General features: G+C 49.1%; 2 protein-coding genes across 2 annotated transcripts in view; one reads left to right on the top strand and one right to left on the bottom strand.

Moving 5' to 3' along the window:
- Positions 1-4,614, top strand: part of LOC307228816 (synaptogyrin-3-like) — a gene marked incomplete at both ends in the record, with an annotated part of 4,794 nt that extends 180 nt beyond the window's left edge. The window contains 3 exons of the mRNA XM_079998625.1: positions 2,192-2,426; positions 2,948-3,093; positions 4,387-4,614. Of these exons, the coding sequence (XP_079854751.1) occupies positions 2,192-2,426; positions 2,948-3,093; positions 4,387-4,614 (609 nt within the window). The remainder of the gene's footprint in view (positions 1-2,191; positions 2,427-2,947; positions 3,094-4,386) is intronic.
- Positions 4,615-7,116: 2,502 nt separating this feature from the next.
- LOC307228916 (voltage-dependent T-type calcium channel subunit alpha-1H-like) overlaps positions 7,117-12,500 on the bottom strand; it is a gene marked incomplete at its 3' end in the record, with an annotated part of 40,146 nt that continues 34,762 nt past the window's right edge. The window contains exons 24-33 of the mRNA XM_079998761.1: positions 12,161-12,312; positions 11,891-12,000; positions 11,644-11,777; positions 10,922-10,992; positions 10,429-10,507; positions 9,992-10,113; positions 9,367-9,651; positions 9,083-9,233; positions 8,265-8,845; positions 7,117-7,779 (exon numbers count right to left, since the gene is read on the bottom strand). Coding sequence (XP_079854887.1) covers positions 7,117-7,779; positions 8,265-8,845; positions 9,083-9,233; positions 9,367-9,651; positions 9,992-10,113; positions 10,429-10,507; positions 10,922-10,992; positions 11,644-11,777; positions 11,891-12,000; positions 12,161-12,312 — 2,348 coding nt within the window. The remainder of the gene's footprint in view (positions 7,780-8,264; positions 8,846-9,082; positions 9,234-9,366; positions 9,652-9,991; positions 10,114-10,428; positions 10,508-10,921; positions 10,993-11,643; positions 11,778-11,890; positions 12,001-12,160; positions 12,313-12,500) is intronic.

The following is a 12,500-nucleotide window of genomic DNA, read 5'->3' as shown; positions in this document are numbered from 1 at the left end:
TCTCTCTCTCTCTCTCTCTCTCTCTCTCTCTCCATCCCTCGGTGTGCCGTCGCCTAGCATAGCCCGGTGTTATTACGCCATAAAGCGGTTCATTGGTCGTGCTAGGTGGTTAGCTCCCCGGGGCAGCACCCAGGCTCGGAGACGTGTGATGCGCCGCTGTTTTTTGCCCGGACTCCGGAGCCCTTTGTGTCCCCAGCAGAGGCGCTCAGCGGCGCTGTTTGGAGTCTCGACCCTTTGTTTCATCCCTGTTGGTCGATCGCTGGTTGTTTGAGTGATTGATTGATTGATTGTTGATGTCTGGAAATGCTTCGTGAGATGCTATATTCACGAGCAGAAAATGTCTCTGGTTTCGTTTTGTTTTTTTGTTTGTTTGTTTTTTTTGGACATTTCTTCACTTGTGTTTATGTGCGTGCGAGTGCCTTTGTCTCTTAACGCAGAGATGGACCGTTTATGCCTGACATTACATTTACACGACTCCTCTTGCAGATACTGTTCAAAGCAGCGTACGATGGGTACGTGTTGTCAGTAGCAGTTAAACACACTGTACGTCTCAGTGACCGACGCTGAACCTCCTGTGGCATAAGAAACATTAGTAGAATTTGAGATTTCATTTTTTTTGAAGGGGGATAGAGATCCTGAACAGATAGAGGTGGAGAAGGGTGAAGGGGGATAGAGACCCTGAACAGATAGAGGTGGAGAAGGGTGAAGGGGAATAGAGATCCTGAACAGACAGAGGTGGAGAAGGGTAAAGATGGATAGAGACCCTGAACAGATAGAGGTGGAGAAGGGGTAAAGGGGGATAGAGATCCTGAACAGATAGAGGTGGAGAAGGGTGAAGGGGGATAGAGATCCTCAACAGATAGAGGTGGAGAAGGGTGAAGGGGGATAGAGATCCTGAACAGATAGAGGTGGAGAAGGGTGAAGGGGGATAGAGACCCTGAACAGATAGAGGTGGAGAAGGGGTAAAGGGGGATAGAGACCCTGAACAGATAGAGGTGGAGAAGGGTGAAGGGGGATAGAGATCCTGAACAGACAGAGGTGGAGAAGGGTGAAGGGGGATAGAGACCCTGAACAGATAGAGGTGGAGAAGGGGTAAAGGGGAATAGACATCCTGAACAGATAGAGGTGGAGAAGGGTGAAGGGGGATAGAGACCCTGAACAGATAGAGGTGGAGAAGGGTAAAGATGGATAGAGACCCTGAACAGATAGAGGTGGAGAAGGGGTAAAGGGGGATAGAGATCCTGAACAGATAGAGGTGGAGAAGGGTGAAGGGGGATAGAGATCAACAACAGATAGAGGTGGAGAAGGGTGAAGGGGGATAGAGATCCTGAACAGATAGAGGTGGAGAAGGTTGAAGGGGAATAGACATCCTGAACAGATAGAGGTGGAGAAGGGTGAAGGGGAATAGACATCCTGAACAGATAGAGGTGGAGAAGGGTGAAGGGGAATAGAGATCCTGAACAGACAGAGGTGGAGAAGGGTGAAGGGGGATAGAGACCCTGAACAGATAGAGGTGGAGAAGGGGTAAAGGGGAATAGAGATCCTGAACAGATAGAGTTGGAGAAGGGTGAAGGGGGATAGAGATCCTCAACAGATAGAGGTGGAGAAGGGTGAAGGAGGATAGAGACCCTGAACAGATAGAGGTGGAGAAGGGTGAAGGGGGATAGAGATCCTGAACAAATAGAGGTGGAGAAGGGGTAAAGGGGGATAGAGATCCTGAACAGATAGAGGTGGAGAAGGGGTAAAGGGGGATAGAGATCCTGAACAGATAGAGGTGGAGAAGGGTGGAGGGGGACAGAGATCCTTATGAGACAGTGTGAGTGGGTCCAGGTGAAGTCTGTAGAGATGGGAAGTGATGTTTTGAACAGGTTTCTCCATTTGTTGTTGTGTTTTCTGTGTCTCTAAAGGTTGTGTGTGTGTGTGTGTGTGTGTGTGTGTGTGTGTGTGTGTGTGTGTGTGTGTGTGCGCGCGTGTGTGCGTGTGCGTGCGTGCGCGTGCGTGCGCGTGCGTGCGCGTGCGTGCGTGTGTCTCTGTGTACGTGCCCAAGCAGCCTGTGGAATCCAGGGTATTCATACGTACGTGGGAGTAAACTCTAGCCTCGCTGTTAGATAATAAACAGCCGACTGCTAATTCTCGGTGACCCCGCCTGCCCAACTCCAACCCATCTCTCCCTCCTTCCTCTCCCCGGCAGGTTTTCTCCATCGTGGTGTTCGGCTGCATTGTGAATGAAGGCTACATCAACATCGGGAGCGAGCGCCTGCTCTGCGTGTTCAACAACAACGCCGACGCCTGTAACTACGGCATCACCGTGGGCGTGGCCTGTTTCCTGGGAAGCATCTTCTTCCTGATCCTGGACGTTTACTTCCCCTCCATCAGCAGCGTGAGGGACAGGCGGCGGGCGGTGCTGCTGGACCTGGTCTTCTCTGGTACCCCGAAAGCACGCACGTGCGCGCGCTCACGCACGCACACGCACACACACACACACACACACACACACACACACACATACGCCCTTGACAGCGGTTCCTAAGCTTCCTCTTGACCGGGACCCTCCAAATGTGCCGTCATCTCGGCAGTTAAATGTGATCTCTTGATATAAGACACGTTTGTATTTGTGCAATTATTCAATGTATAGACCTGTACTGACCTGAACTGTTGTGATCGTTTTGATTTCAAACAAACCAAATTATTCGCCGACCCCCCCCCCAGTTGGCCGGACCCCCACTTTGAAAACCAGCGCTCTATTGAATCCAGTAGTAACGTGGAGAAACACACAATACACGTCCTTCTGCAGTGGCGTCTGATGTCTTATCTCTTTCTCAGGCAATTTACAGAATATTCGCCGAATGTCAACTGTCTGATAGTGCACCCGCCCCATGCCCTGTTTACGTACTTGCTCCGACCTACTCACAACGACAAGCTCTGACTCCCTCTGTCCTGCTTTCAGCCTCGGCCAGCTTTCTGTGGTTTGTTGGATTCTGTTTTCTGGCCAATCAGTGGCAGGCGACCTCTCCAGAAGAACTGCCGTTGGCCCAGGGCTCCGACGCTGCCAGAGCCACCATCGCCTTCTGCTTTTTCTCCATCCTCACCTGGGTCTGTATGTGCTCGTTTCTGTGTTTGTGCTTTCGTTGCGTGCGTGCGTTGTCCTCATGTGTGACATTCTGTTTTGTTTACCTGTGCGTATGTGTGTATTCCAGGGCTATCAGTGTCTGCTGTCGTTAGGCAGGTTTAAGGACATTGCCTTCACGGAGGACAAACTTAGACTTCTGCCCCTCACCCCACCCACCCTATCCCTCGTCTAACCGTGTTTTTGTGTCGCGCCTACCCTATAATGCTAACTTTACGCTGCATTTAAATCTTTTAACATTCCCGATGACAATGCACATCGAATCACTAACTCTCCCCAAAAACCTTGAAGGAACCTGTTAAAAAAAAAAGCGATGTCTCTCTGCAGCCGGTGCTCACTTGAAGAGGATTTGGGGAACTTAATCCTTAGCTGCACCCAGGATGTCGGCAATCTTCTCCTCCTCATGTCTTTCCTCCTTCTTTCCTCTGAGTGACTTAAACTCAAGCTGTGTGTGGGTGCATGGGTTTGTTAGTGTTTGTGGTGTGTGTGTGTGTGTGTGTGTGTGTGTGTGTGTGTGTGTGTGTGTGTGTGTGTGTGTGTGTGTGTGTGTGTGTGTGTGTGTGTGTGTGTGTGTGTGTGACTAAGGATGCACTGATAACACTTCAACTGCCATGACTTTTAAGCATCGGCCGATAGCGAGAACCAATCCGATCCACTGGTTCATTTGACCATAAGGATCACAAATATTACATAATCGCCCCTTCACAATTATTCAGGCTGTCCGTCATAATTTTGTAAAAATCGTTAAATTCCCAAATTGTATGTTTGCATTCAAATTGAAGGTGAATTTTAAGCCAATTCCAGAAACACGGTAATGGATATAATGTGAGTTGGGTGCAGTGAGGTTGAAGCAAATAAACAATTTCACAAGGTGGATGTAAGTATTACAGGCTTACTGTTGTACTGTGATAGTTGCATAAAAAAACAACTGAAAATCAAGTTCTCAATCTCAGTTATTTGTATGACAATTCATTGTCGACAACAATGAAATGATCATGACAACCCCAATTATGACTGATACATAATCCATGTGTCTCCATGAGAGACATCGATCATGCGTGAGCAGATAAAGCTGTCTTTAGTCTAGTACTGGACCATTATTCTATACCAGCATTGTTTCTCTGCATCCCTATGAGTGAATTCTTATGTTTGTCTAATGCATACTGACATGTCCGCTAATGTGCAAATATATACGTGTGTGTGTGTGTGTGTGTGTGTGTGTGTGTGTGTGCGTCTGTGTGTGTGTCTGTTACTAACAGGCCGTACTGACGCTGAGTGCACTGCGACGCTTCTTATCAGGCGCCAATATGACCTTGTTCACATGGCAACACATGGACCCCGCTCCCAGCCACGCCCGGGCTACACCCTATCCCATTGGCAACGGAGTAACTATAGTAACCACCAATCCCTACCAAGCACCGCCCTTCACCGAAACTCTGGACCCTCAGAAACTCACACAGCAAAGACAGATGGCTCCCGCCTTCTAGAGCCCGGAGACGACGCAGGGAAGGGGGAGAGGAGGGGTGACAAGGTTGCGACGTCTCAGACTGTGACGCAGGACCTTCCGCTCTGTGTTTGTTGGGCTTCGCCCTCCTCTGGGATTTGCAGAATTTAGGTCGAGTGATGTTCCATCAGTATTTACCATGGCAACCGCTGGCTCAGCCCCGTCAATTTAGACTATTGTAACCCTCTGTGTCAGAGTACTGTCTTCTGTTCACGCACACTCAGACACATACACAAAGCTGCCTGAAGAGACACAATGCACACACACACACACACACACACACACTCACACACACACTTTAACTCACAAATGCACAGCAAGGACAAACACACACAAGAACACAGACACCTTGACTGCATGTTCGTTAGATGAGGTGCAGATTAACGTATAGATCTAGATCAGTTACGACGCTCCATCTGCCTTCTAAAGGCATACGAGGTATGTTCTGGTGGCAGTACGGACGGCCCAGAAGGCTGGAGAAGCTGTGTTGCTCTGTTAAACATCATCTGCTTCTATTTGCTATTAGTAATTCTGACCAACCACGAGAAGTTGTGGAGGCGGGTGGGTTTGATTGGCCTGAGACAGGCAGGGGGCTCCACCAATGGGGTTTAGAGCGGAGCGGCGGTGGCAGGACTCATAGAGATTAGGAGAATTTTCCTGGAAGAGGAATGAAAGCAGGACAGCTTAATGCATTCTGAATGCTATAGTGTTTCAATGTGAAATATTCATGTGATTAAATATTTTATTGTGATATGTTGAAGTGGAATAATAAAAAAAAACAAAAAAAAAACATCCAACCATCACCACCAGACCTCTGGGTCTAGCTTTTGTCTGTCCACACCATCTTCAAAAAATGTTCTCAACCCCTGTGGTTGTAATTTACATAGAAATTGACCATAACTTCTGAGGCCGCAGTCATTTACTGTATATACACAGCATGGAATTGATGAAAAATATGATATTTATGAAAAACAAATAGACATTGTAATCAATATCAAAAACATGATGTTAGTTATATGAGCATATGGACGTTTAATTAAAGCAGCGCAAACGAATACAATTCTAAAATATAATTAAGCTATTTGTTTGTATTAATGTGATAACCAAATACCAAGTTACAATTGCATTACATAACTGGAATCAATGACGTATTTATTGTTGTAATAAGCAAATTATTGGAAGACTGATACAGGACAGGCTGCCGATATGACGTTTGGCATAACAGAACCTTGAACCCAACAATGGAGAATGAACAAACAGCAGCAACAAAAAAAAAAAATTTGAATTCCTTTGATTAAAGGACTTGCTGTTTGGGTATTACTCGGTTATTGAGCAGGCAAGAGAGGAGATGGGTAACAGCAAGGTTTAAGGAGTCAAAAACAGTCAGACAGGAAGTGGTTTTATTCCAGCACTGTCCACGTCATGTTGTTGCAGGTTAAATAACATCATTCCCTCCTTCGCACAGTCTACAGGAAGTCAGTCATCACAATCAACATCATCAATCTCGTCACAATCCTCATACACAGTTGTCCACACACAATAGTCCACCCTCAACATCTACCGTTCCAGTAGATAAACCAATATTCAAGTATGTAAAAATCCACCTTTCGCCGTTCTCATGTCACAGATGCTGTGGTAATAAAATATATTCTTCGCCATTTTTTCTTTAGAAAGTAAGACAAGCTTTAATATGCACCTGAATAAGCCCTTCGAGATACCCGCCTCCCTCGCCTGAACCCAGGCCTACATTCTGCATCATCTCAAACCTACAACGGTCAGGAGAAGTGGCCGGTGGCGTCCTCCAGCAGCTCCAGGCAGCAGGGGGCATCCTCAACCCGCACATGGCCTGCAGGGCCTCTGCACGTACAACACTCACCTCTATCTGAACTACCTCTAACCTGAGAATACTAAGATGGAGAAGGAGAAAGAGTGTTTTAGGGGGGACTGTATGAGGTGTCTTTTTCCGAAAAACTAGTTCAAGTTGAAGAATATCAAGAAGGAACGGGGGGATAAGAGAGGTAGAGAACTCTAAAGGTACATTAGAGGATGCATGAGGGGAAATAGCAAGCGGGGGGGGCCGGAGGTGCTTGAATAAATTAAGGGCATGGGGGAGAACTACGATTTACGTATGAACTAAAGCGGGGATGAGAGGAGAAGCTGGGGGGGCGGACCTCTTAAGTGTATCATGTGCAAATCAGTAGAAGGGAAATCCTTTACTCTGGGGACAAACCCACGCACTCACACACGCATGCATGAACACGCTTGCACGTGTGCGGATTCACAAGTCTGAAAGAGCTCTGTTCACGCTCTGGAGAAGACCCTGTAATTGGTTGGTGGAAGGTGAGGGGCAAGGCTTGCAACAAGAGATAACTCTCCTCCTTATCAGGAAACTGTCTTCAGGACCGAGTGAACCGTGCTCCTTTGTGCACAGTTCACCCCCCGCCGCCATCCCATAGTCATGAATAGCAAATCTCATCCCTTGTGCTTAGTCATCCACAGAACTTCCCTCTAACTGATGGGGGGAGGTGCTAGTCGAGTCAAACGACAGGGTCCTCCGCCTCAGCTCAACACTGCTGTCCATCAACTGGGTTGCCGTGGTGACAGGCCCCTCCTCCGGTGGCGGGCTCATCCTCTGCTTTTTATTCCTCCCTGAAACCGGAGACACTGATTGGCTGAGACGGTTTCTGTGCTCTCCCGGCCCGGGCGAGAGGTGTCGGCTCTGGTGTGAGGAGCCGGGAGAAAGTTGCGTATGCGAGTGCGTAGGAACCAAACTGTTAATGAGCTTGACTTCCTCGTCGGCGTTGTCCAGCTGGGTGTCTGGGTCCGAGCCGGGCCCGGCGCCGGCGTGGTGGGCCACGTCAGGGAGCTGGAGGCTGTACATGACAGGCTGCCCTTCGCTTCCTGTGTTTTCCTGCGTGCGACTGTTGTCCTCTTCAGATGAAAGTGCTTCCCTGCTGGCTTCGCTGTGGCTCCGGCTGTGGCCCCGGCAGGAGATAACCCTCTGGGGGTGCGCGCACTTTAGCGTGTGCACGCTGCAGGAGCGCTGGCGAGGGGGCGTGCTGGATGGCAGCGGAACCGTGAGCTGGGGCTTCTGTAGATCATCAGTCGAGCTGCAGCTCTGATCCAGTGAATCACACCGCACGGCCTCCTGCAGGCACACGCGCACGCACGGGCGCGCACACGCACACGCACACACACACACACACACACACACGCACACACGCACACACACACACACACACACACACACACGCACACACACGTGGTTTACCACATTGTTGGAGGCTCTGCAATGTACAGTCCCTGAAATCTTCCAGAGATTCGATTGTGAGACCCACATGCACACCTGAGATACACAAGTGGACCCGTCATATTAACTGAGTCATCGGCTTGGTCTTACTTACTTTAATATATTACATTTCATGCATTACAAAATACCAGTAGCTCATTCATAGCTTACTCATTGTCAATTAAAAGGAGTTATACCAGTTGAATGAGTAGAGATTTTCGAACTACTAATTGAGAAGAACCGTTCGTTTTAGTCTTGGTGTGTCGTGCTGACGAGAGTAGAATAGAATGCTGTTCAGCGCAATTCAAAAAACAACACAGTGGAAAAGAAAAGGGCAAACACACCTGTCTCCGCAGTCTGCTGGGAGTGCGGAAGGATCCTGTTCTTTGTGGGTTTGAACCGTCCGGAATATAGGACGGGCTTAACCTGGTTCTGTCCAAACTGTCTTCAGGACTGAGCCAATGAGGAGAGCGCCTGCTGGCCTCATGACCGCGACACGGCGAGGAAGGTCTGTCTATACTTTGGACAGAGCTACACTTGGGCCTGTCACTGTTAGTTGTGCCGGACAGAATAAGCCTGTGTCCATCTATGCTATGGGCAGAAGTGAGCCGGGGTCGGTCTGCGCTGTTTACGGAATCGATCCTGTACCCGTCTACACTGTGAGCTGAGCTCAGTCTCTGCCTGTGTGTCCTGCGGGCTGGACTCAGCCTGTATCCATCTATACTTTGAGAAGGACCCAACCTGTTGAGGGTGTGCCTGCTGCTGGTGAAGGTGTGTCTGTCTATGCTCTGCGTGGGACTGAGGCGTATGATTGGCCTGGAGTTGCGTTCGGAGCCCAGTGACACGTGGCTGATGGAGGGCAAAGCCCCTGGCACCTGCAGCTGCTGGGAGCCGCCCCCGCTGGAGCCCAACGACGACATGGAGCCTGCAGGAAGATTACAATGGACACAATCACCGAGGGATGAACTGAACCAGTGTCCAGTGATGGACACTGGCTGTTCAACAGACACCCGACCAATATCTCACACAAACAATGATATTTCAACTATTGTGTTTCCCAGAAAGAAAGGGCTTAGCATTTAAACAGGCTTTTGTTGGTGTGCCCGTGTAGAAATTAGAACTATTGGTTAATTAGGCTCCATCCCCAGATCACTATGGTTACCTGAGTAGCTGTATCCAGCATAGATGTCATATCCAATGGGAGGATACGGAGAGGATCTGAAGGGCTGGATGCAGCTGTCGCTAGGGAGAGAGAGCATGCGTCCCATGCTCAGCCGGTTGCCATGGGAACACTCCTCTTCCTCGACCTCCACCTGCCATCAAACATGAAAGACCGTCCTCATTGTTTACTATCATCTATCATCTATCATCTTCCCGTCCATCATCTACTATCTGTTCCAAACAAACACAAACAAATAGGACCCCAAAAATAAGCTCCGCCCAAACCTGGGCAGGTGCATCCGCCCTCGGCCCAGACTCTCCGCCCACGGACGCATTACTGGGGCGGCGGTTTGCTGCCGCCGCCGCCTCCTCCCGCTCGCGTTTCTCGTCCAGCTCCTCCTGCGCCGCCTCCTTGTTGCTCTCCTCCAGGTGCTTCATGAGGACGGCCACCACCACATTGACCAGCACGAACTGGGCCGTGAGGACAAAGGTGACGAAGTAGACCGGAGAGATCATGGGCAGGTAGGTCAGACAATGGCGTTCGCTCGGGCGACAGTCACGCAGTGTGTCCTGCGGGGATGGAAAGATTATTGGGGAGGGTGGAGATGAGGAGAGTCGGATGAGATCTCGGCGGTCAAGACCGCCAACATGTCCTTCCTGCCTTGACCAGCAGGGGTAGCTGTTGCCAGTGTGAAAGAGTGTGTAATCCTCCTGGCAGCTTTCACACCTGACCATACCTAATGCAATGTATTTTCCTCTGAGGAGATGGTGCAAGTACGTACACACACACTGAGACCGACATTGATGCAATATTCTTTGTTGAAACACTGAGTTTACCTGAGAACGATAAAGAGTGGAAGACAGTCTGAAATAATAGAGACAGCGATAAGAGGCGGGGAGGAAACGATACCTTCATAATGCCATTCCAGTTGTCCCCCGTCGAGACCCTGAACAGTGTGAGGAAGGCCATGCCAAAGTTGTCAAAGGTAGCGTGACGACTGAGGCCCTCACACGGGTTTTCCTCCGAACACTCTGGAAAGGACAAGAAGACAGCAGAGCGCCAGTTGAAGGAGGGAGCAAGAGGAACAAAGAAAAACAGGGAGAGAGATGATGAGAGGGGAAGCGCCCATTAGGACACGGATATAATTAACATAATTAATGTATGTAACGCCACAAAATGAATGCACATTACGTTATTCATGGTTATTTCATCAGCGTCAGTAGGGGCACGCGCACACACACACACACACACGCACACACACACACTCGCGCACACACACACACACACACAAACACACACACAGAAATTGAAGACACACATGCACACACACATGCACACACACTAACCCAGTTTTCCAAAGAGCTCCACTCCCAGAGCAGCATAGATGAAGAACAGCAACATGAAGAGAAGACCCAGATTCCCCACCTAGACAGAGATATTAGACGCACACAAACACACAAACGCACGCACGCACATACACCGAACACACACACACACACACACACACACACACACACACACACACACACACACACACACACACACACACACACACACACACACACACACACACACACACATATATATATATATATAAGCGTTACATAAACACAAACACAACACCCACATGTGCACAAAGAGAGGACAGAAGCCAAAAAGCAACCAGATGGAGGGGGGTGGGGGGGCAAGGGGTCGCCGGAGACAACAAAGCTCAATTCAAGCTCACTTTTTAGCAGTAGGGGGAAATACAGGCACGTTGACATTTCAGCTGCAGGAGCAGAGGGTGTGCTCTCACAGGGTTGTGTTGCGTTTGATCGCTCGCGCGGCGGAACAGCTTACCTGAGGGAGAGCCTGCATCACCGTGTCGAGCAGAGATCTCATTCCTGTAGCCATCTTCAACAACTTCAGCACTGAAACGTTGCAGCTTGGTTAGTACTTTACAGTTGGCTGGGAATGCTGTAGGTGTGTGTGTTTAGCCCCCTTTCCACCGCGGGAACCATTTCAGGAACAAGGAACATAGTTCCCATTACTTAGCTGATACTTAAAAGCACACATTTGTTCCTAATAGTATTTATACTGTCTTGGTTCCACCTGGATAATTATTGATCCCCAAAAAGCCCCCTCAAGCGAGGTGATGCTTTTCAGGGGATGGGAGCCATTGGGGCAGAGTTTGTAATACAGAACAATGCTGATTGGTCAAACACAAGCAACGCAAGAATCATCAAGCGCGTCAGGAACCAATTGGAAATACCAGTCAACAGCCGATTATCACTCACTGCTTTTATGAAGGAAAATGGAAAGCGAGAACAATGCAACGAATGATGTGAGTGTGTGTGCCGATATGACCTATCAACCCAGTCACACCCCCTCTTGATTTCCATGCAACAACTCTTTTCAGGATTAAGGTTGCTAAGGTTCCCCGCCTAAATGGTTCCTCATTTAGTTCCTGTACCTTGGTGGAAAAGCGGCTTAAGTGTGCGTGTGTGTGTGTGTGTGTGTGTGTGTGTGTGTGTGTGTGTGTGTGTGTGTGTGTGTGTGTGTGTGCGCGCGCGCACGCACACCTCTTGCTATTCGCAGGACTCTCATGATGCGTATGATTGTGGGGTTGATGGGCAGGGAGGCGTTCAGGTCGATCTCTTCCAGTGTGATGCCCATGATGGAGAGCAGCACGATTGCCAGGTCCAGTTGATTCCACCTAGACACACACGCATACACACATACTTGCATTGATCCGTAGCTATTATTGTTTGCGTGTGTTTTTGAGTTTCAGCGGTGTGCACGTACAGGTCATACACTTGTACACTGTACCTGTCTTTGAAAAACCGGCGTAGACCAAAAGCGATGAGTTTGAGAATGGCCTCAATGACAAAAACGAGTGTGAAGACGTAGTTACAGTACTTCAGTATCTCCTCCAGGTACTGTGGAGAGCACGCACACACACACACACACACACACACACACACACACATACACACGCGCGCGCGCACAAATTTACAACAAGCTGTCACAGCATGCATTTCCCGCTGTCTTTACTACGGTTCTGGGACATGTATAGAGAATGAACGTTGCTATGGTTACCTGTGGCTGTTTGTAGTGCTCCATGCTCATGGTTATGAGGTTGGTGAAGATGATGATGGTGATGAAGAGGTCCAGATAATGGTTGGTGCACAGGGTGTGAATCGTTCGACGTAGCGGGGAGTAGTCTGAGTAGTACGGCTTCTCCTGGGCACCTGTGTTACAACCACACACACACACACACACACACACACACACACACACACACACACACACACACACACACACACACACACACACATTCACACAGATACACACAAACACACACACACACACACACACACAAGCATCTTTTGAAAGAGACTGTGCTATGGACTATGATGTCAACAGTGAAGCGGTTGCA

This window comes from Zeus faber (genome assembly GCF_960531495.2).
Source record: "Zeus faber genome assembly, chromosome: 4".
Lineage (NCBI taxonomy): Eukaryota > Metazoa > Chordata > Actinopteri > Zeiformes > Zeidae > Zeus > Zeus faber.
The sequence above is the reverse complement of the archived record's forward strand: the minus strand, read 5'-3'. Positions and strand labels throughout refer to the sequence as shown.